A 21,647-nucleotide genomic window follows, 5' to 3' on the forward strand; every position below is an offset into this window, starting at 1 on the left:
TATCCCCATTATATATGTCTTATTATAGACCAATCATTTTCATATTTGCCACAAATGATAAGCAAGTGGACTTTTGTTATTTGTTATGGTTGAAATTTCTCAAGGTCACCACATGGGGGCACTATTCATATCAACATAGTGATACATTATGAGACCTGAGATGAAATGTTTGGGATGGGTACATGTATAGTTTTGACATTTCATATTTGCATAATACTGGAATTTTGAGATTGCAAATTGATAATATGATAAACTAATGATATAAGAGGCATAACTTGGGTGAAGGAATCAAAATCACTCAAAATATAAGGGCAATCTTTAGAAAATATTATATTTTTCAATTATCTCTATTATATCTATTGTTTTATGCCTTTGTCACATAAAAACAAAGGAAATAATAAGAAAAACTTTCCAGGACCATAATTACTTCAAATTTTGCTCCTTCAACAAATTTCAGCCAAGAAACACCCATTTCATACACTGTAATGCTATTAAATGAAATGGGAACAGAAAAAAGATCCAAAATCTGACTGACATGGTTGTCAGTTTATGGTTGCCATGGCAACCAGCAACATCAAATGTAGCTAAATTATATATAAAAATGTTCGCAATAAGATTTTAGGAAAAGTCACCAAATTTGGTTGAAATCGGATTAAGGGCGAAGGAGTGGCAAACGAAAATCTGGTAGGGGGGGCACAATGTGCCCCCCCTTGGGCTTTATAGGGTTAATAATTCCTTTTCGGTTGAAAGTTGGCATTAGTCATGAATAGACTGTTTTTAATGTGTGCAAAATTTCGGCTTAGGTTAATAATCACTTATAAAGGTTAATACAGAGTAAGGTATCCTGTTTATTGCCCCCATTCATTGCACAGAGAACCACCTGGTGAGATTAAATGCTTGAATAAACCCTAGACTTCAAGGCTTCTTTTGTAAGTAGATATACTGTAAAACCAGAAATTTTTGACTGCATGAAACTTTCGCGAATTTCGTGAGGAGCCAAAATTCATGATAGCAAAATGCACACGTGTTTGTCTACACAATGCCTTGAATGCCGGTGGCGATTCATGAAAGTTTTGTGCCGTGAAAAAGGGCCATCGGCTCGGTTTTGCAAAAGTTTTGTGCCATGAATGTTTCTGGTTTTACAGTACTTTCTTTCCATTACTTGGATGGGTAAGGAGAGTCCATTTGTATTGAGTTATGGGTCATTTTAAAGCTTGGAGTCTGATTTTTCAGTCTCTCCATACCTCGAAATCCATACCTGGTCACTATCTTTTTTTTCTTTTCGGTCGTTTTGTGATGCAAAGGTCACATAAGAAGATGGGGTGTTAGATGAGGATACGCTGCTGCAAATGCTTGTGAACTTACCTCAGCCAGGAGCAAGAGGCGTTTGCCGTCTGGCCAGATGATATGATCCACCTGAGCCCGCACCCTCTCCCAGACGAGCTCCGGGGTACGAAGACTCTCCTGTATGTCAGGAAGAAAAGGAATACACCTGACAAACTCAACAATTCATATTACTGGTAAGGATTCTTGCTTCAAGTTGTTCTTATTTGCTATCGATTGACAAATTGCCCTTCATCAAAGTAAAAAAAACAAACAAAAAACTAGAGAAGCACTCTGAGAGCGCAGACGTCTGCCAAGCAGCTATTTTTCACCAATGATCTTGTTCTTCCATAGAGATTAGTGATTTCCACCCATATGTATTAATGCATGCTGAAAATCGCCCAATTTCCCAATATAGAAACCTTTTGTTACTTCATCAACCCTCAGCTGCACGGCACACCTCGCCCTAGCGCAAACTAGAGCACCCACTTTAGTGCCCGTATGAAAACCTAAAACATGCACAGCTTGACCTCCCAAGTTCCTTGCCCCAACCTGCCAAAATATCGAAAATCCGTCATAAAATCCACAAAAAATTCTGGATCACTACCAAAATTTATTCTTCTGTTCCTTGTGTCATTCTCAACCTGTCCTGCAAAGTTTCATCTAAATCCGTTCACAACTTTTTGAGGAATTTTGAACACGGACAAACAAACCAACAAACCAACCAACATACCAATGGTAATGAAAACATAACCTCCTCCCTTGGCGGAGGTAACAATGGATGATTCAGTGTTGGAGTAATACTCATGATAAAAATCATGGGCATCTCACCCAAAGTATGTATGCCCATGATTTTATCATGGCTCTTACCGGTACTCAAATATTGAATAATCAGTGTTTATTCATGTCGATGAAGGGCAATTTGTCAATCAGTTGCGCTAAACTCAACAATACTCAAAAAAATATGAAGTCTCAAAAACTTGGTCTTCACACTGCCATCCAAGTCAAGCTCTACACATGATGGCAATCACCACTATTTTACTAAGTTCACCATAATTTTGTCCTTAATGAGAGTGAAAACTGAATCATATCTGACGGGTTTCCCCTCTTGCCAAAGAATAATCCATGTAGCATAACAAGTCTTGCAATGAGTAGTGAGCTGGTGGCTTACCACGTCAATCTCAGTGTTGGAATGGCCCATGTTGCAGACGATGCATCCGTTCTTCAGTCTATCTAAGTGATGCCTCTGTATCACATTCTTGTTTCCTATCAGTTTTCAAAAGCAAAATGGGAAAGAATAAAGAGAGGTGAACAACACTTGGGCCAGGACGTATTCTGCATTTACCATAAAACCAGAAACTTTTCTTGTGCGCAAAACTTTTGCGAATTTTGCAAGGAGCAAAGATTCGTGAAAGTAAAAAGGTGTGCGAAAGGTCTACACAATGCATCGATTGCCAGAGGCAAATTCACGAAAGTTTCATGAGATGAAAAAGGCTGCAGTCAGCTCCAATTCGTGAAAGTTTTATGCTGTGAATGTTTTTGGTTTTACAGTAGATGTTGACTTGTGAAAGAAGCAATGGCACAAAATGTACTACAGGGTCCAGTTTCACGAGGCAATTTTTGTAACAATTGCAAATTGTAGTAATTGCAGAAAATATGGCAGGCAGTCAGACAACCTGCAGTAAGCGTCTTAGTCACTGCCATTGTAACTGTTGAAACTGGTTACAATAAATGCATATCTCCCTATGATGTGGGCCTTAGAATGGACTTTGATATACAGAGTCTATAAATGAGAGACAATTTTCAGTTCCAAATTGCTGTATCCTGAGCTATGCAGTTACAAACTTTTTCCACAAATAAGCATGTAACATTTTTCCCAAAGTGGTATTCTGAGAGAAATTTCAATCAACTTTAATAACTACGTCTGCACGTACTGACACGTCCATTGCGTCTTCATCGCCCAGTAGCACACTTGGATTTACACAAATTTTGAATCATTTTCATGTTAATTCTGGGCATTGTTTGTAGTTCGTAAGTCCTGTTAGAATAAAGGTTAACTGGCAGAATCTTTTGCATAAAATTTTGATCTGACTTGGATCTAGGTAGAATATGACAAATGCGCTAAAGTAACACTAACACGTATTTTCTGAACAACCATCTGCCTAAAATATATACTGGTGTATATATATATATTAGGAATGAATCTACAAAAAATGTCTAGATTGTAAGCGTTTCCAGAATTACAGCCCAGGGAACACCTCATCTCCTCCAAATAACCATTTAAACCCCAATAAGAGGACCTTTATTTCAATGAACGCTTCATTTTCAACCATGAATAGCAGATGAAGAATTCCTTCCTCCCTGTTTGCTACTCATAAATGTGATCAAAACAATACAGATAGTGTGACAAAGAGTCAATGTACACACAAGGTTATTGACATAATTTTTTTCCCCTCTCAACTGAAGTACCAACAAAGTTGTAGCTCCTTTTAATCCGATGAGTCACATCCAAATTGTATGTCTCTAGGGCCTATAAATTTCAGATTACCTCATAAACTGTTATTGGAAAAAGCTCAATAAATGATATGGAGCATCAACATAGGACACAAAAGAAAGGCACACAACATTAGCTTCCATTTATGAGTTTGCTGCAACCTTTCCCGTCGCAAGTAACCAACCTTTGTTCCTTAGTTTGCAATGCTCCTGCTACTCTTTTCATTAATATCACAACTTCTTCAGTCCTATGGTATACCGGGAGTGGGTGATGTCATTTATTGTAACAAGCCACATGGGGTTAACCATGGGGGGTCAGCTTCACTCTTATATCTATAGAAATGTGACTGTGTGAAACAGACAACTTGGCCAGCAACCTGGTGAACTGTTCATGTGCCTAAGCACTTACATAGTTGTAACTTGCTGTGCTTGTGCATCAGTTTTCAGGTAATTCCTCAAAACCTGAACTAAGTGTAAGCGGGCAGGCTCGCTCAGGCATAGCAATGTCTCAGACGAATAGGAAGACTACATGATGACACAACAGAGATTAAGGGGATTAAGTAATCTCTATTCAATGCCAGTTAGCTTAAGGAAATCTCCGCCAATCTGGTGAAGAAAGTGCCCAAGCAGACACAGTAGAACAAAGTGCAGTCAGGGTTAATGTATACGCATGAGTTACGAATCTTTCACTCAGAGGATTTCCACTCTACGTTGGATTGGTAGGGATAGAGTGTTTTGCCTCCTAACAGAAGGATCACCATACCAACAAACAACATTTGCAGAACGAGATGGATCGGGCTGTGAAACCAAAACCTCTTGTCTGCAGGCAATGCTATCGAATTATCAAGCTTACCAATAAAACACTATACCATCACAACAAGCTGTATGAGTAGTAATGTGTGCATCAACCCGCTTACAGCATGCATGATAACTAAGGGGAATGCTTGGAAGGAAAACAAAAGCGATATAAACAAAACATCAATTGACTTGTGAAATCTAGCTCTGCGATACAGTACAATTTGTAAGATAGTTGGTGCCATGCGAGTATCTGTGAATTGCTTGGAATACAGAGAACATTCCAAGCAAACTGTCACATCTGTATCTGAACATGGAAAGAACTTCCTCCCCATACCTGTGCAAGTGATCAATACATCCACAGTCTTCAAGATTTCGTCCATCCTCACGACTCGGAATCCATCCATGCTGTATAGTGGAAAAGACAACAAAAAGATACATGTATGTTAGAGAAGAGCTTCACTAGAATCTGTCATTTCAATGATGTCAAAACACTGGCACAGATCAACTTCATCAAATGAGGTCTGCATCCAGCAAGTTTCCTTTCAAGCAATATAACACCCAACAATAGCAGGGCTACACATTAGTGGTGGCCTGGAGCCACTAAATATTGATGTCCGGCTACCAAATTTCCGAAAAGGCTACCTTTTGGTGGCCCAATTGGCCACTTAAAATTCAAAGTGGATTCTTTGTTTCCTTTTATTTTGGGCCACTTCATTTCTTTTTCGGGCCACATGAATTTCAGACTTTAAAATTCTAATGACTCAAATGGGCTACCAGAGAAAAAAGTTAGTAGTGAACCCTGAATGGTACTATTTTTTAAATGCCATCACACTGATTGTCAAGGCAGTTGTTCACTAATGCTGATACACACGAAGGGAGCAATGCCTTACATGAGGTGCGTCTTTCTATCTACAACTGTAAATCAGACTCAAGGGCATCATTTTGCTCTATATTTTCTAAAAGCTAATATTCCCTACACAATATGTTTTCAATGAATAATCAGGTTAGCACACAGAAAACACACAAAGATCATTTTGGACTGCACGAGACATCTCTTCAAAAGCAAAATCTTGTGAGGGCATAGACCACAGTTCTCCTCATACATTGACTTCATACATGTGGAAATGAACAACACTCCAAAGAATCTTCTAACTCTGTCTTATAAATTGATAACTTCATTTTTGGTTTGAAATATTTTCCAACATGTGCTACGAAGGCAAAACATGTGCCTGCTAATGGGCAGCAACATGACTTAACACTTCTTGGCTCTGTCTGTTAGACTTCATACCCAGGGCTGCTAACACTCCTAGATCAAGATGAGGGAGATTTCAAAGAGCAATCAGGAAGATACTTGTGCATTCCATGCAGCTCAATAGGCCCAAATGATACCAAAATCAAGTAGGTTTTGGTATTCTATTGTTAGGACATGACAGAAAAAAAAAAGTTTTAAGGTAGTCTCCTCCAGAACACACGAGACTTGGCAACTCTGCATTCAAGAGATTTCATAACAGCACACACACATTGAATCTAACCCTAGAAACTTCAGCTCAAAAGCTACTGTGTAAGTAAGTAAACCTCCAATCTCCTGTGCACCTTCCTTCCTTATGGATTCTTCTAATACACTTGTACTCAACGGTGAATCAAATTTGGGAATCCAGGGGGAGACCTTTTAAGCAATGCAGTCCCCTGTGTGCATCAATGGCTGTGTATGCCATCTACACTTCCTGGTTTTATTACATGCGTGTACATTCTGAAGACAGGCTGGGAACAGCAGACACACACACACACTGCATCCCATGGTTGTTACAAGCTAGAGAACTCACGCTGCCTGGAGGGCGCAGATGGGGTCAATCTCCGTCACGCTCACTATCGATCCTAGGCCCTTGAGGGCAGCGCAGCAGCCCTTCCCGACCTCGCCGTAGCCGCAGACCACCACCTGCTTGCCGCCAAACATGATGTCGGTGGTACGCTTGAGGGAGTCGAGGATGGACTCCCGACAACAGTACAGATTATCAAATTTGACCTGAAGATAAAAGGGAATAGCATACAGTAGGGACAGGTGATTTCATGAAGTTATACATTACATTACAGCCATCGCCATTCGTTCAAAACACAGATAAACTGAAACTCTTGCTAGAATGGGGCAATATAACAGCAGCATTTCCAAGGCATATTATCACTTATCACTTTCACAAGATGACATCAGTTAAATAGGACATACTTTTCACCAAATAGATCTAACAGACAGATGTTTCGTTTAAAATTCAGCTTACCATACGGAAGCATTCAATAAACATTCTACAAAATGTAGCAGGAAGCATTCCATTCCTCCAGCAAGTCTCAGTAACTGCATGTATGAAGGAATAAACAACATTAGACTAAAATTTCTTGCAGGACTGCACATCAAGTGTGTGATGTATAGAATCATGTACTGAACTTCCTGCTGTATATGAATGACTACCTGTACATTTCTGACCTCTTTTTTTATAAGGACAGTTCCTAACTTAGGACAAAGGACCTGCAAGTCCTCCTGGGGGGTGTTTCATCAATATAGTCAGCGCTGACAAGTTGTCAGCCTCTGACAATTTCAGTAAAATCTTTGGTTTTGATTGGCTGAGAAGCCTCGGTCACTGACTGTTGCTATGGTAATTGTCAGAGACTGACAACTTGTCAGCGCTGACAACTTTGATGAAACGGTGCCCTGATTTAGTGGTGGGGTTGCAAAACTACACCTGCTCATATTTGACCAAAAATGCCTTCAACTGATACCAGATACAGTGCATGGACGAATTTACAATTAAATGGTATTAAAACTGGATAGAACACAGAAATATGACGAGAACCTTATTATAACCCATCCCTTAAGTAGCCCAGCATTGGACACTACATGGAAGAAGAAAAACAGAGGATTACACAAAACCAACTTGCAATAGATTGTGTAAATGGGGCTGATAGTATCTACAATTCGTCGGGTGCCCGTGCATTGGCCGCTAATGCAATACAAATTGTATTGCGTTAGCGGCCAATGCACGGGCACCCCACGAATTGTACACATCCAACTTCGGAAAACAATGAAACAATAGCTGAAGTTAAAGTTCACAATAAGTGCAGATCCTTCATTGTTGCATTACACACTTGGACATATAGTTTAATCGCACTAAGCAATGCCATGCACAAGCTATCATTCTAAACAAATTAAAAACAAGAGGTCAAGGTCTGAATAAATGAATACTGAAGACTAAACTCATTGGTACATATTGAAGTCATCTGATATTCAGTGGGCCTCAAACTGGACGTGTAAGACTCTCAAACATCTCTCATGTCCAATCAACTTGGCCAGCATCCAGGCTGGGCCTTCCATGGACTGTCATGACATAAAGTTCATGGTTACTGTTGCCCTGGAGATGAGGAGGGACATCGGGAGGGGGGTGGGGGGGGAAGTGATTCAGATGGGGATCAAATTCGTTTCCGACCGCTCCAATGTCAAGCTCCCGACGTCTTTCAAGGATGACAGAGATGGGAATTATGGCAAAGCAACCCTCGACTCACTGTCAAAACCTTTAAAGCCATCGGACATTTCAGAATTTGACTGACAGGAAGTTATCTCCCTTCAGTGCTTCCATCTCCTTCACCAGAGAACAACAACATCCCTCTCAAAACTCCACGCCCGGATGGCGCAATATGCTCTTCTTTCTACTATTTCGTATAAAATTTGTATTCTACTCATACGCACATATTTACCCTTTCGGTGCCAGGGACTTCAAACAGTGTGTACAAAGCCATGAGGTTTACTGTGCCAATCGGTATTCAAAAACACACAAAGGGTTACAAGCACTTTCTACCGATTATACCACGTCCATCAGGCAGAGTCATATCTTACGTCCAATTCCTTATTGTTGTAAATTATGCTCCCTCCCTGCTGATCAATTCTTTCAATAAGTGATTCAAAACACAGCACAGCAGACTGTTGTCATGAAATCTTTTGTAACAAATAAAGAACATCCAATCAAACTGGAACGTTGGTAACTAATTCTGAATAAGAGTTAAGGGGCACTCAGAACAAAACTGACCCATAAAGTTTCTTTTTTTCCCTTTCTTTTTTCTTTCTTGTTCATCTTGTACATGCTCTTTTGTTACAGTTCCCAAATATGACCACAAAGGATAGTTTAAGAGCACACGGGAGGAATTCAGTTGACTTTGTCCCCGAGACATGCAGAGCAAAGACATATCACTTGACTTGATGCGACCAAACCATACAATTTCCTGTGCAGATACTATGGAAAGGGAGAGATGTTATCATCCAATTTGTAGGTTTGACGAGCCAGAAAATGAAACGGAGGACATCTCTCACCCAGACGCAACCCCCGCTGACTCACTTTCGGCAATACCGTGGAAAAATAACGAACTTCCTGACGACAGAAACTCTAGTAGGAAATATTTACCATGGAAACGGAGCCTCCTAATTCCCGGAGGAGTATTTAGATGCTGATGTATGGGAGCTCCGAGGGGTGCAGATCAAGTCTTTCTTGCACTGATGGAGATTGTTCTGACATCTAGCGCTAAATGTCTGTCGGGTTTAGTCGTGTGACATATCAAACTCCTGTCTGTGCTACTTGACTCTATCAACTTCCATCTCAAAACAGTTGAAACACAACAAAAAACATCCTGCAGGATTTTCATGGTTTGTGAAAAGCTTGTTCCTCACTTTTTGATGCCTCATTCTATGCATACAAGATTCAGCAAATTCCTTCAAAAGGACATTTTGTCCATAAATTAATCATTAAGAGATGCTCGAGGTGCTACAAAACAGCTGACCATGGGGGCCTGAACATCACTCAGTTGGATCAAAAGTCTGTTCCCGATTTACGTGTGCAGAAAGTGTAAAGGAGCCAGTTTGTGAATTCTGACAGCTGGTTTAAAAATATTGCACGCTGTAGACACACACTTCTTGTTACCTTGGTGACAGAATCATTGACGTTTACGGCAGGGATGCTGAGGCGGCCAGACTTGGAGAGCTGGTAGAGCCGATGGACCCCCGTGACAGACTCCTCCACGATGCCCTTGACCAGCTTAAAGGTCTCCGGACACTTCTTCAACATCCTGTGGGTCGCATCGCCGCCATCGTCAAGGATCTGGAGGCGGCAAAATGGCAGGATTAGCGAGAGAGCTGTGGTTGGTTGGCATAAACCTTTCCTCTGAATAGACTCTCAATGGTCCCTTTGGACTGACCCCTTCCCGTCCTTACTGCTTTACTTCAGAGGACAAACATTCTGAAAATGAACATCCCCTGTAGGACAATAACCTTCAAGACTTCTCTCCTTCACCACAAGTACTACAAAATATATTGTCTTCTACTATATAAGGGTTCACAAAGTTCCCCATAACACATGCCCAAAGATATATATAGTCTGTATTTGCCCCTGTCTGTCTGTCTGTCTACCTGTCTGTGTCTTTTGCTCTCTCTTTCTTCTCTCTTGTGTAGGAATTATACCAGTATCTAAATTTTTTGCACACTCCAATCACATGATTCCATTACAAACTCAAATTGTATCCCTTGTTTCTTCAAAGCTTGCCAGTCATACAGCAACTATTGACAAATCCAATTGGCAGCCTATCCTTTTCAAAAATGCAGTCATACATACAGTAACCTTCTGTATAAAGGTTTGTTTCTGAACAGATAACCTGTGCAGCTTGTACTATTCAGGGAAAGATATCCATGAATTTTGATACATTATTAACAATGTACTGAAGAAAAGTTCATTTCTGGGTCCTCTGGTAAGAATAGATTCATAGATTTTAATATATAAAACCAGTCCATAAAATACAAGGTATAACTGAACTGCAACTAAGGTGAACTGTCATGTACTTGTTCATGGCTTGGAAATATTCATGCACTTGACAAAATGTGTCCTAGTACAACAATCAACATAAATCCATGTGACCAAGCACAACAATTAACATAAATCCATGTGACCAAGCACAACAATTAACATAAATCCATGCAAATACTTTGTTTACCCCATTTTGTACACAAAAATTCATATCACCAGTAATGGAATACTTGACTGTACGCAAGTAAGATCAAAGACGAGTATATATGTCTAGTTATCAAACTTTACTGGGCACAAACAAAAAAATTGAAAAATCCCACAATCAATTGTACAAAATATCCACTTTCACAGCATGATGCATGCCCCCCCCCCCCCCCCCCCCCTCCTCTCAAGAAGCTGTTTTCACTACACATACCATGTTGGCCTGCCACCCATCCGCAAGGATGCATTTCTCGATACACCACCAGAAGTCCTCCTCCGTCTCACCACGCCAGGCGAACACCGGGAAGCCTGCCTCCGCCAGCGCCGCGGCAACCTCGTTCTGTGTGGAGTAGATGTTGCAGGCGCACCATCGCACGTTGGCTCCAAGGGCAGACAGGGTCTCTATCAGAACCTAATGAAGGCAGAAAGAAAGTTAAAAGAAAAAAAAAAAAACATGTCAGAAGTCCTTAAAGCAACATGGTCATACTCTAAGACACTTTCACAAAAATATATTATCATAATGTAAATGTAGACTCCCATCAAATGAATATCATCTTACCATCACATGCTATTTCTGAATATCACTTAAGATTACCATAATATATCAATATGTCACAAACTCCACACAAAAGAAAACATACATAGATATGGCTACACAATACAAGGGTTTATGAGCCAACAAAGTTGAACTATGATAATTATGCTGAAAATCACTTTTATGCATTTGCAGAACATGAAATCATACAGACTGTATCAGTTTTTTCCTCAATTGCTGGCTGGCAATGGTTTCAAAGTTTACTGCAGGTGATATATAATGTATACTTCAAGTCTCATCTTGACCTTTGACCTCTGACTTAAAACAGAAGAATTCCAGGCTTCAAGTCTTATGTACATGTGTAAGTTACCACAAGTTAGTCTGTTATAATTTGACCATGACCTACATGCACGACCTTGCATTTCATCTTGCCCCAAATTATCTGAACACAATGTGTAAAGGCTATTCTCTTTTGTTTTTGTTGTTCCAATTCATTTGAAAGTACAATGTACTTTCTGGGCTTACAAAACATGGCACAAGTTCATACTTGGTTTCCACCTTTGATTCAAACTACATTATTCCTAATTTCTATGTCACCTAATACAGTACATGCAGGTATGGACAGCCAGATGGAAACAAAGTGCTTCTGGCACAGATGCACAAAACTGACGCTGGAAAGTAAAGTGCAAGTACACATTGTATCTAGATCATAACTCGAGTAGTGAAATACTTGTTGCTCTCTTGATTCAAACATAGACTGACAAATGAGCAGAGGATGCCACATTTAAGTCTAAGTAGGAGAAGCAGTCAAATAATACATGACATACATATCGTAAGCAAGCAGATTTTGCAAGAACTCCCATCAAAATTTGAGAAGAGAGGTATATTACATTGGAAGAGAGGTGATGTTGGCATATAAACAAATGACCCAAATCTACATCCAATATGACCAGAAACATTATCTGGGTAGAAACACCTGCACAGGAAGTTATACAGTGCAAGTCACCCCCACGAAGAATTCTAAAGGTAGTGGCTCTCGACTGCTACACAAAAAGGGGGGGGGGGGGGGGCAGAGTGGAGGACAGCATGAACAGTGAGTTCATGTGGTACACTGTAAACCAGGCTACAAGATTCCACTTACCTGTAACAGTAAACATTTACACTTCTCGACTTCAGAAAGATTTCTTTCAAAAGGAAAATTACTTAAAAAAACATCATGTGAACTGAATCTCGTAGCCAACACTATTACATTTTTGAGGACACTGATAGTTTAGGCTATGAATATTGATCAAATGCTTCAATCATTGAAACAAAGTGACATCTTTAGAATAAAACCTGGCAGCAAATGACTGTGTTCGCTAAAGAGGGGTGTGTGGTTACTCCCTTTAAATATTATGAAATGCTTGCTTCTGAAAGAAACGCCAAACAAATGTGTCAACGCATCACGGCAGCAGGTTTATTTAGTCCCACACTATGCCACTGGCTAAAGCCCCAGTTACCCGCTCTAGCATTGATCTAGCTTTGATATCACTCCAGCCAGGGGAAACTGTCTGGGGGCTGATTCAATATTCCTCTGATCCTTTCATTTGCAGGTCTCCTATGTCTCAGGTGAGACAAGTAAAGCCCTGCATGCCTGGGTTGCTGTCAAAACAGTCTCAAGCACATGTACATATGTCACATAATCATCCTAAGTTTCTTTGGTGTACAAGCCAGCCCAAGCATACACACTTGCTGATCAATATGTACTCAAGTAGAGAAGCCGTCACAGACATAATTATGCAGCAAATGAAATGACAGTGTATCAAAAGTTCCAACAAAGAATGTGCTTTTGTAGGCCAGATGTAGAAGAAGAAATATAAAATACCGGTATATAAAGAACTTGCTGCAGACAAATACAGGATATTCGTGGATGTCAAATTACCATTATATAAGATGATTTGTAATCTATAAAATCACAAAAAAATGTTGTATTTACCTTATCCTATTCATGTGTTCAAGAGCAAATTGAATAAATAACAAAGTATCACTCCTCATTTATTTGAATGTTCACTTTGTTCTTGTTGTTTGTTCATAGTAAAGAAAGGGGAGGGGGTCCAATCATACTGAAGACATTTTGGATCATTTTGGATGAGACTGAGACTGAGAAGCAGATATGGAAAATTGTCCTGGGTTTCACAGGGGATGGCAATGTGTTGAATGTAACTTTCATGGCGCTGGAAATGAATTTCATTTCAAAAAATTTATTGCAAAAAACATAGTTCTCAAATAAATTGCTGCATCTCCTCAATTCACACATTGGGGTTTCATTCTCCTTTTATGTACAATAAGCACCAAAAGGTTTCTTACAATGTCAACCTGTTCTCACAGAGGGACAACGAGAGTTTTACAACATTCCCATTTTATCAAAAGATAAATTGATTGGACGTTTTAAATGGAGATTATTTGAAGATCATTTTGCAGAGCAGACAAGTGGGGGCAATACAGAGATACATGGACCAGGTACGGAGGGACACATGCTGTCACACCCCAACATCAGCCAGGACGGCCATATCTTTGATCTTCAACCACCCCCGCCCCCAATTTTCTTCCAGCTGACATCATATCATTATAAGTGGTCCTCTTTACAATCATGTTTCAAACCATGTCTCCTTTGTAGATCCCCATCAATCAAGATAAGGACATGTCACTCCATGACATCATTCTGACTAAGCAATGACTGACAAGACAGGCCTTCATTCATTCCACAGGTGAGAATGGCATTGCAGACGTGACACAGTGTGCTGTTAATCCGCTAGTCCATCCATGCCATTTGAAGACACAAACAAAGCTTTATTACATTTCTAAAAGTCCCCCTTGTCTCAGACCACACAATTGAGGTTTGCATGACAGACAATGCACTATTTTTGTTGTCTCTTCTGGTGCAACATGATGAGCAAACGTGCCCAATGCACGATGACCTCCTCTCATCTCTAATCTAAAGACAACACATGCCGCGCTTAATTTCTCACAAATGATAACAATGGACTTTTTACAAATCTTACAAATGCTGAACAAAACAGACTAATTCTCTTTCCTTCATTCACAATTAAAAACAATAACAACTGCATAGACATACAGTTCATTCCTTCTTCTACTCTGCATTGCCTGGGATGGCTCCTTTTGTGGGAAATCCAAACAAATCATGTTGGGAAGGACAGGCCGGGTGAGCCCCTGGCTGCGATATCGAGACCACGCCCGCAGGGGTACTCTCCAAATATCCGTCTGGGATTTGCTAAAATTTGTAATTCCAGCTCAAGTTTCCAAAATTGGGCTCATGAAGAAGTCGGCGGTGCTTGTATGCCCGGAATCCAATCAAGGCTGGGATTGCGATGAGCCAGCATGCGTGTATCACATGTCACCTTCTGTCAGCATCGCGGCTTAGCAATATAAATACGTACAGTCTGCAATAACCAAGCTTGGGAATTTGAGTGTAGAAAAAACATTGTCAAACATGACTTGCATGCATCATCATCATCTTCATTATTGTTATCATTACCATTTCTGTTATTTACCTGATGGCTAGCCTCTTCAGAGTAACAGATGGTAGATTTAGCCGCATTCACACATACAAAATAGCAGGATAACGATCACGATCCCTATCTCCAGATTTTTGCAAGCACTCACATGGACAGAAATAGCTAGATTTAATGATCGCAATTCAAATCTTGAGTTTTTTTTCCAAGACAGAGATATCCCGCCAATTGGCACACAGAGTACGTGCACTTCACTGCACAAGCTTCTCTTCGCCCTTGGTTGTATGGCACAGTGGTGTGGTGCACGTGCTGTTGTGATGTGCATTTTGAACGATGGGATATAAAATCTCAAGATTGTTTGGTCAAGCATTCACACGGTCACTGCAAGGCGTATTATCATGATAATTCAGAAAAAAAGTGCAAGATTTGGTGGGATTTGCAGCGCGATGTTGATTGTGTCAATTGGTGGGATTTGTTGTGTCTACACAGGCAAAAATCTCAAGATTTGTATCCCGCTAATTTTCGTACATGTAATCCTACTTTTGCTCTTATGAAGGGCCTTGCCATTATCATCATGTCACTACTAGTATTAAATCTTTTATTCAGGTAAAAGAAATACAAACGTTATTTTCAAAAGGGTCCCAGAATGAACATCTTAGCCGTATCAGGGCAATTACCCCCCCCCCCCCCCCCCCCCCTTTGGCAATTACTCACCAGCACAGGACAATCTTAGGAAAAGAGAAACTTAGCTGGCATTACAAATCTTAAAGGAGATCCTCTTCATTATAAATGTTTTCTTGTTTTTTTTAGACGAACAAAACAAAATAAAAGGCAGCAACACTAACTTGGAATGCACCAAGATTGAATATGATTCCTGTACCACAAAATCCAACATGTCATTTATTTGCCAATTAACTGTTTTCCTCACTGAATGAAGAGGACTGGAATATGCTCCCCTAATTCAGGTCTCAATTCTTACGTGCATGGAAATTGTTTGGAGTTAACATTAGTCATGGAAAATGAGTTGCCACTAATCTGACCATTCAGAGAACTGCATCAAAAGGCTGCACAGCAGTGGCCATTTGAAATCGAAACTGGCCTTAAAAAACCACAGATTCCACAGGAGTCACACAAACCTACTGCCCAAACCACAAGATGCAGAGAACACAGCAGCGGGGTGAATTCCTATTAAAGGGAGTTTGCCACCACTGGACACAGGGAACAAAGAGACAAAGAGCTGCCTGTGTTGGAAGTAAGCAAAGCGAATTACCCTCCACACTAAATGTGCATGTTGTCATGGCAACCACACCATCTGTTGGCTTCTGCTTTAACTTTTTTCCTACCCCAATGTCCTATAAATGTGTTTTAGTGGGGAGGAAGCTGAGGACAGGTTGGCCATGTACAGGGATGTTGCACCAGTCTCTACCACTTCTGTTTCCACATGGATCCTTCATTCTATGTCATTACAGCTCCAGATTCTAATGATGTAGGGATGTTGCACCAGTCTCTACCACTTCTGTTTCCACACGGATCATTCATTCTATTTCATTACAGCTCCAGATTCCAACGTTGTAGGGGTGTAATACCAGTCTCTACCACTTCTGTTTCCACATCATAGATCTTTCATTCTATTTCATTACATCTCCAGATTCAAATGATGCAGGATGGATTCTGTAAACTTGAAAGCCATGAACTTGGTACAATATACACTAAGTCTGGGCTGTGTGTTTGGTAGCAATAGAGACAGTGCTCATGGTGGACCAACTTATACTTGTAGGCATTATACGTAGAAAGAGATAACTGTCAGATCTGGTAAGATGGACATAACAAAAATGTGTTTAAGATCATGTAAAGTACTTGTAGTTCCAACAAATTACTATTTTGGATAATTTGACGGACTACTGTTTTGTCTTATCCACAAAAGATATGCTGACTGTAAATAGGTGTCAAAACAATTCCAATGTTCAGACACTGCTGGAGTATGGTTCAAGTGTAATTTTCCATGGCACAATCTTAAGAAAAGAGAACATTCTTCAAATTCATATGGAGCTGCTTTACAATACACCACACTGGGACTTAGAGCAAAGTGACAGCAGAATTTCGTGGAAATGATAACACAGTAAAGTTTGGTCTCATCCTGGCAAGCAGTACCATGTACCACGTATTTGTACTGAAGACAAAAGAGCTTACATGATTTGTATAGTTAAAGGTACTGTTTACCTTTGGGAACAGTGATTTTTAAAAGTTTAAAGATATGACATTCAATGCATATCTGCGTAGGTCTGTTGTACAACAAAACATCCTATAGTATCATATAAAATTTTTGCAATAAAGCCTAAAATATAAGGAGATGTATCTGTATTTTCTCTATAAACTGTAACTGTAGACGGTTTAGTCTGGAAACATTCTTATTATAACTATTGTTCACATTTAGTATATTCAACAATACTTACCATCAATTTTACCAATTCATATGTTTGTGACGGTTGTTTCTATCCCTAACTCACATTTAAGAACTATTTTAAAGCATTAATGCTGGATTGTTTCATCTGCAAATGGTAAATTATGCCTTTAACCTCCTACATACAGTGCCAGTCACCCCTAAGTATTATACGTATGTTTACACGTTTCGGGTAGTTGTTACTCTTAGGATGTGCATTGGTATCATGTTTGTCCAGGGTAAAAACAGAAAACCTCAAACAATAAGCTGATATCTTATCACACGTCAATATATTTATCAAAATCATACATGCATTACTGTTATCATTCTATTCACAAGTGCAAGCTACAGCATGGCACAGCTGTGTACAACTTATGATAACCTGCACTGTGAACCCAAGACTTAATAATCTTAAACTATTTCTGAGTAGTTAAAAGTTGGTTTATAAATGATTGGAAAAATTACTAATCGTCCAGCATAAAATAAGATGTGCAACGTAAGATCATTCAGATAAGTTCAATACAATGTAGGCCTACGATATCAAACAGGTACAATGTACAATGTGCTCAGTTGCAGACAATCATATACGAATTCAAATATAAAACCACCTTTGTAGAAACAGTCTTCTATAAACTGCTACAGAAAATTTATTTTTTTTATTTTACCCTTAACCATGCAAAGCAGACATGGAGTCTGTAGGAAACTGCATGAGAATTTCCTTTCAGCAATTCGGTGGTCTAATCTGTCACAGAATGACCCAGTGGGGCAGAATGTGGGTTAAACAATTTTGTGTTGACAATGGAACAAGATATCAATAGACAGTAGGCCTATTAAATCACTTCCTGCAGATGTGATAACACTTGAACCGAGTATTACTGCACCAACCAGATACTCAGCAAATCTTGGTAACCATTGACACCTTTGTATGATAGTATAAATGCATTGATCATTTGTTGGGAGACTACACAAGTTTCCATAGCTCTGGGCAATGGCAATTGTACGACTGACATAATATGTGTTTAGGATACAGTAATGACTGATTTCTAGAGTTCTTCATGTGCATTGGTTGCCCCATAGGTAGGTTTGCCTCATTTCCATACAATTCAATCTATGGCAGGCACTTGGCATCATTTACTCAGCCTACATGTATGTCTCACAAAACATGACAGTGTGTCCAAAATGTGTACCATGAGTGGCAAAAGGATCCATAAACTCACAACACTCTGTACTGCCCTAAAAGAATCTGAACAAAAAAAAACAAAACAAAAAAAAAAAGGAAAAACACAACAAAAAGAGATTTCTTGATAGTCATGGGATTTACAATTTTGATCACAGACTACTGTAAAGCAAGATATTTTCACAGCAAGAAATTTTTGCGAATTGGAGCCAATAGCCTTTTTCGCAGCATGAAATTTTTGTGAATTGGCTCTGGCATTCAATGCATTATAGCGTAGACAATGAACTTCATGCAGATTTTAGTTCCACAAATTCTGGCTCTCACGAAATTTGCAAAATTAAAATGCAAGCGAACATTCCTCATTTTACAGTAGGTCTTACTCTTCACGCATAAGTTCATGAAATATCTTGTTTCAATCTCAAGACAAAGGAAAAGCTCAATTCTTCAATAGGAATCAAGATATAATACAGAGAACATATCATTCTGTCAGATTATCAATGACAGGGGAAATCTAATACAGGCACAAGAATTACCCTCCTCCCCCCCCCCCCCCAAAAAAAAAAAAAAAAAATCACATTTTGGCTCTATTGCATTAGTAAGCAAATAAGGATTGGCACATACACAAGATAGAGTGATAGAGTGAGCAGCACAGAAAAATTGAGCTCCCTGCAGTATTGATGCCAGATGATATTCTGGCTTTTACATATATCTATTTTTTCAACTTTCTTGATCATTTTCATCCCTCCTCCCACCCCCGCCATTCTATAGTATCCCTGTGCTCATTCAGAACAATTTTCTTTGCTGAATGAATTTCACTTTGCTACATAAATTACCACTTTGATGCCATCTTTAACACTCTCAACTGGAGTGACAATCACCACCACGAAATTACATAGAGATACCTGTGAAGTTTAATCAGATGCATTTATACACTCATATCACATTGCCACCCCCCCCCCCCCATTCATCTCTAACAATCTATATTATGTTGGACTAAAACAAGTCAAGGGAAAAGAATGTACATGTACCTTCCAATAAATGTCATTTAATCGATGGGACGAGGGGTTCAATGAAATCGTTCAAGTCAAATTATGTCGAGCTGCATCAAGTCTTGCATAAAGCGAGTATCCATCATTGTAAATCCTCCACACGACAGTTTGTCCTTTCTTTGCGAAAAGATTCAGAAAAATCTGGTTGCGGAGGAATTACATTATGCATTTGTGATAGCCTGACGGTAGCCGGAGAGCCAGTCTGTTCTAACAGCAGGTGAAATCCTGGCCTCATCACTCAGGCTTCGGAGTGGGCGACTAGAGATGGGAGGAATTGCAAATAACAGGGACCCAGAAATCCCACTCATTAAGTCTGTCATTACCAACAGCCAACTGTTTCTGTATCTCAACCATGGCATTTTGATGCCGTAGTGTCGAGAGGGTTAAATAAGCTGTGTCCTTCTGGTTTCGATACCCTGGCACTCGCTGGCAAAAGCTCCCGACTATGTCATCAAAGAAAGACGGGTGACCTGTTTGTCCCCTAAGCACTTCACTAAACTGCCCATGAGACAGATCACACAAAAGCATGATGACAAGTTTGGAAAAGAGCAAAGTGCACATGGAAAGTTTAGTGAACCCTATGGAATGGGAGTTGATTTATAATCCTCCACATTCTTTGAACAAGCCTGCATCTCCCACAGTATCTCACATCAGCGATTATCAAGAAGAAGTTGTCATGGCCTCTGTTTAATAACAAGCTCCAATAAGCCAATTCACAATTAGCTCATGTGCACATCAGTACAAATGACCTTTCTCTTTTCTTTTTTTCAGTTGGTTAGGCACTTCACTTGTTTACAAAGAGGCACACTGGCAATAGGTACTCCATAAGCTTGCCCAAAGTAATAATTTACAGAATTAATGTTTAAACAAAGACTGAACTGGTTATATACCAGGTGACCAGAATGGCCCATCAATTGACACATTGGTAGGCATCCATTTCATTGTTTAGTATTGAATGCATTATAAACATGCTCTTTGGATTAATATTGCCAAATACCAGGCTTGCTGTCAGGTGAAATGTGCTAGCAAAGCACCATTCAAATGGGTTACATGAATAATCATCACATCACAGATGCTTTAATATCTTAGTGAATTTGAAAACTAACATGCCAGATAATGCAAATGACCTTGTTCTGCCTACATGAATATATATGCACAAAGTGGAACAATGAACTGGCCATATCGAAATTCATTACCAGGCCTTCTGCTATCTCATTGGATCACATACAGTATGTACCAGTAAATACATGTAAGATCACAAAATCATAGGGAGTCAGCCTGGCTGCTAACTACAGGCCTCATAAACTACAGACAAGAGACAAAATATACATATGTATTACACAATCCTTTTAAGCCCTTACCATTTGAAAGGCAAAAACAAAGAGGGGAAAAAAGTATGCATGCTGTATACAGTCTTTCACTAATTATGATGTGGAACATGTATTAAAAAGACACTGCAGATCTAGACTCTATTCTCACATTCAACTCATCTACAGAAACCACTACTATAAGGTTTTGTAGTCAACAATCCCACTCGATGAGAGCTCTCACAAGAAGTTGGCACTCTTGCCAAACTATAATGATGTCATTCACGGTCAAAACTGTCTCACACACGCATATTGATTTCAAGGTATACCATTAAATAAGGTGGGAGGAGATATCACTTCTGTGATGTGCTGAATTACTACACAACATCCTAGCAATGGTAGGACATGCACAACATACATGTACCTTTATTTACAGTATGTGGCCATTTGCAGGAAACAAATACTAACGAAGACCCCGCAAACACTGTCTCTCTTCTTCACGACACTAAAAATTACAGTATACATGCAGATGAACAAATGTGCATATATACTTGGAAAATTCCGGCTCTTTTCATCGACTGCCCTCACTTGGGACATCCTTTATGAAACAAAGGAACAGGTTGACTGAGAATTCAATGCATGTATGCGTATGCCCATTACATATGAAGATGCACTTTGGGGGAAATTGGGAAAGCCTGGTAGATAAAAGGGTACTCTCGCAATCATAAAAAAGTGCTTGAAACTGTGAGAGTGAAAATGGACAAACGAAGAATGCAACCACTGCAAACAACCCCCCCCCCAAAAAAAAAAATAAATAAATAAATAAATAAATAAAATATATATATATATATATATATATATATATATATCGTCGCTGGGGTGACAGGACCTTGTATCTACAATTTTGGTGAAAATGACTTTTTTGGATTAATGATCAGAAAATCAGTTAAGTGATGTCCTGTCCAAATCCTACATGTCTTA

General features: G+C 39.5%; 1 protein-coding gene across 1 annotated transcript in view; it reads right to left on the bottom strand.

Annotated features, from left to right (window-relative positions):
• The window catches only part of LOC139720653 (S-adenosylhomocysteine hydrolase-like protein 1), a 50,440-nt gene that overhangs the window by 4,327 nt on the left and 24,466 nt on the right, over positions 1 to 21,647 (bottom strand). Inside the window, exons 5-10 of the mRNA XM_071632013.1 lie at positions 10,861 to 11,058; positions 9,570 to 9,746; positions 6,438 to 6,637; positions 4,949 to 5,019; positions 2,495 to 2,589; positions 1,366 to 1,464 (exon numbers count right to left, since the gene is read on the bottom strand). Of these exons, the coding sequence (XP_071488114.1) occupies positions 1,366 to 1,464; positions 2,495 to 2,589; positions 4,949 to 5,019; positions 6,438 to 6,637; positions 9,570 to 9,746; positions 10,861 to 11,058 (840 nt within the window). The remainder of the gene's footprint in view (positions 1 to 1,365; positions 1,465 to 2,494; positions 2,590 to 4,948; positions 5,020 to 6,437; positions 6,638 to 9,569; positions 9,747 to 10,860; positions 11,059 to 21,647) is intronic.

Source organism: Diadema antillarum, unplaced genomic scaffold (assembly GCF_040938485.1).
Source record: "Diadema antillarum isolate AM-2024a unplaced genomic scaffold, OU_Dant_1.0 scf00000011, whole genome shotgun sequence".
Lineage (NCBI taxonomy): Eukaryota > Metazoa > Echinodermata > Echinoidea > Diadematoida > Diadematidae > Diadema > Diadema antillarum.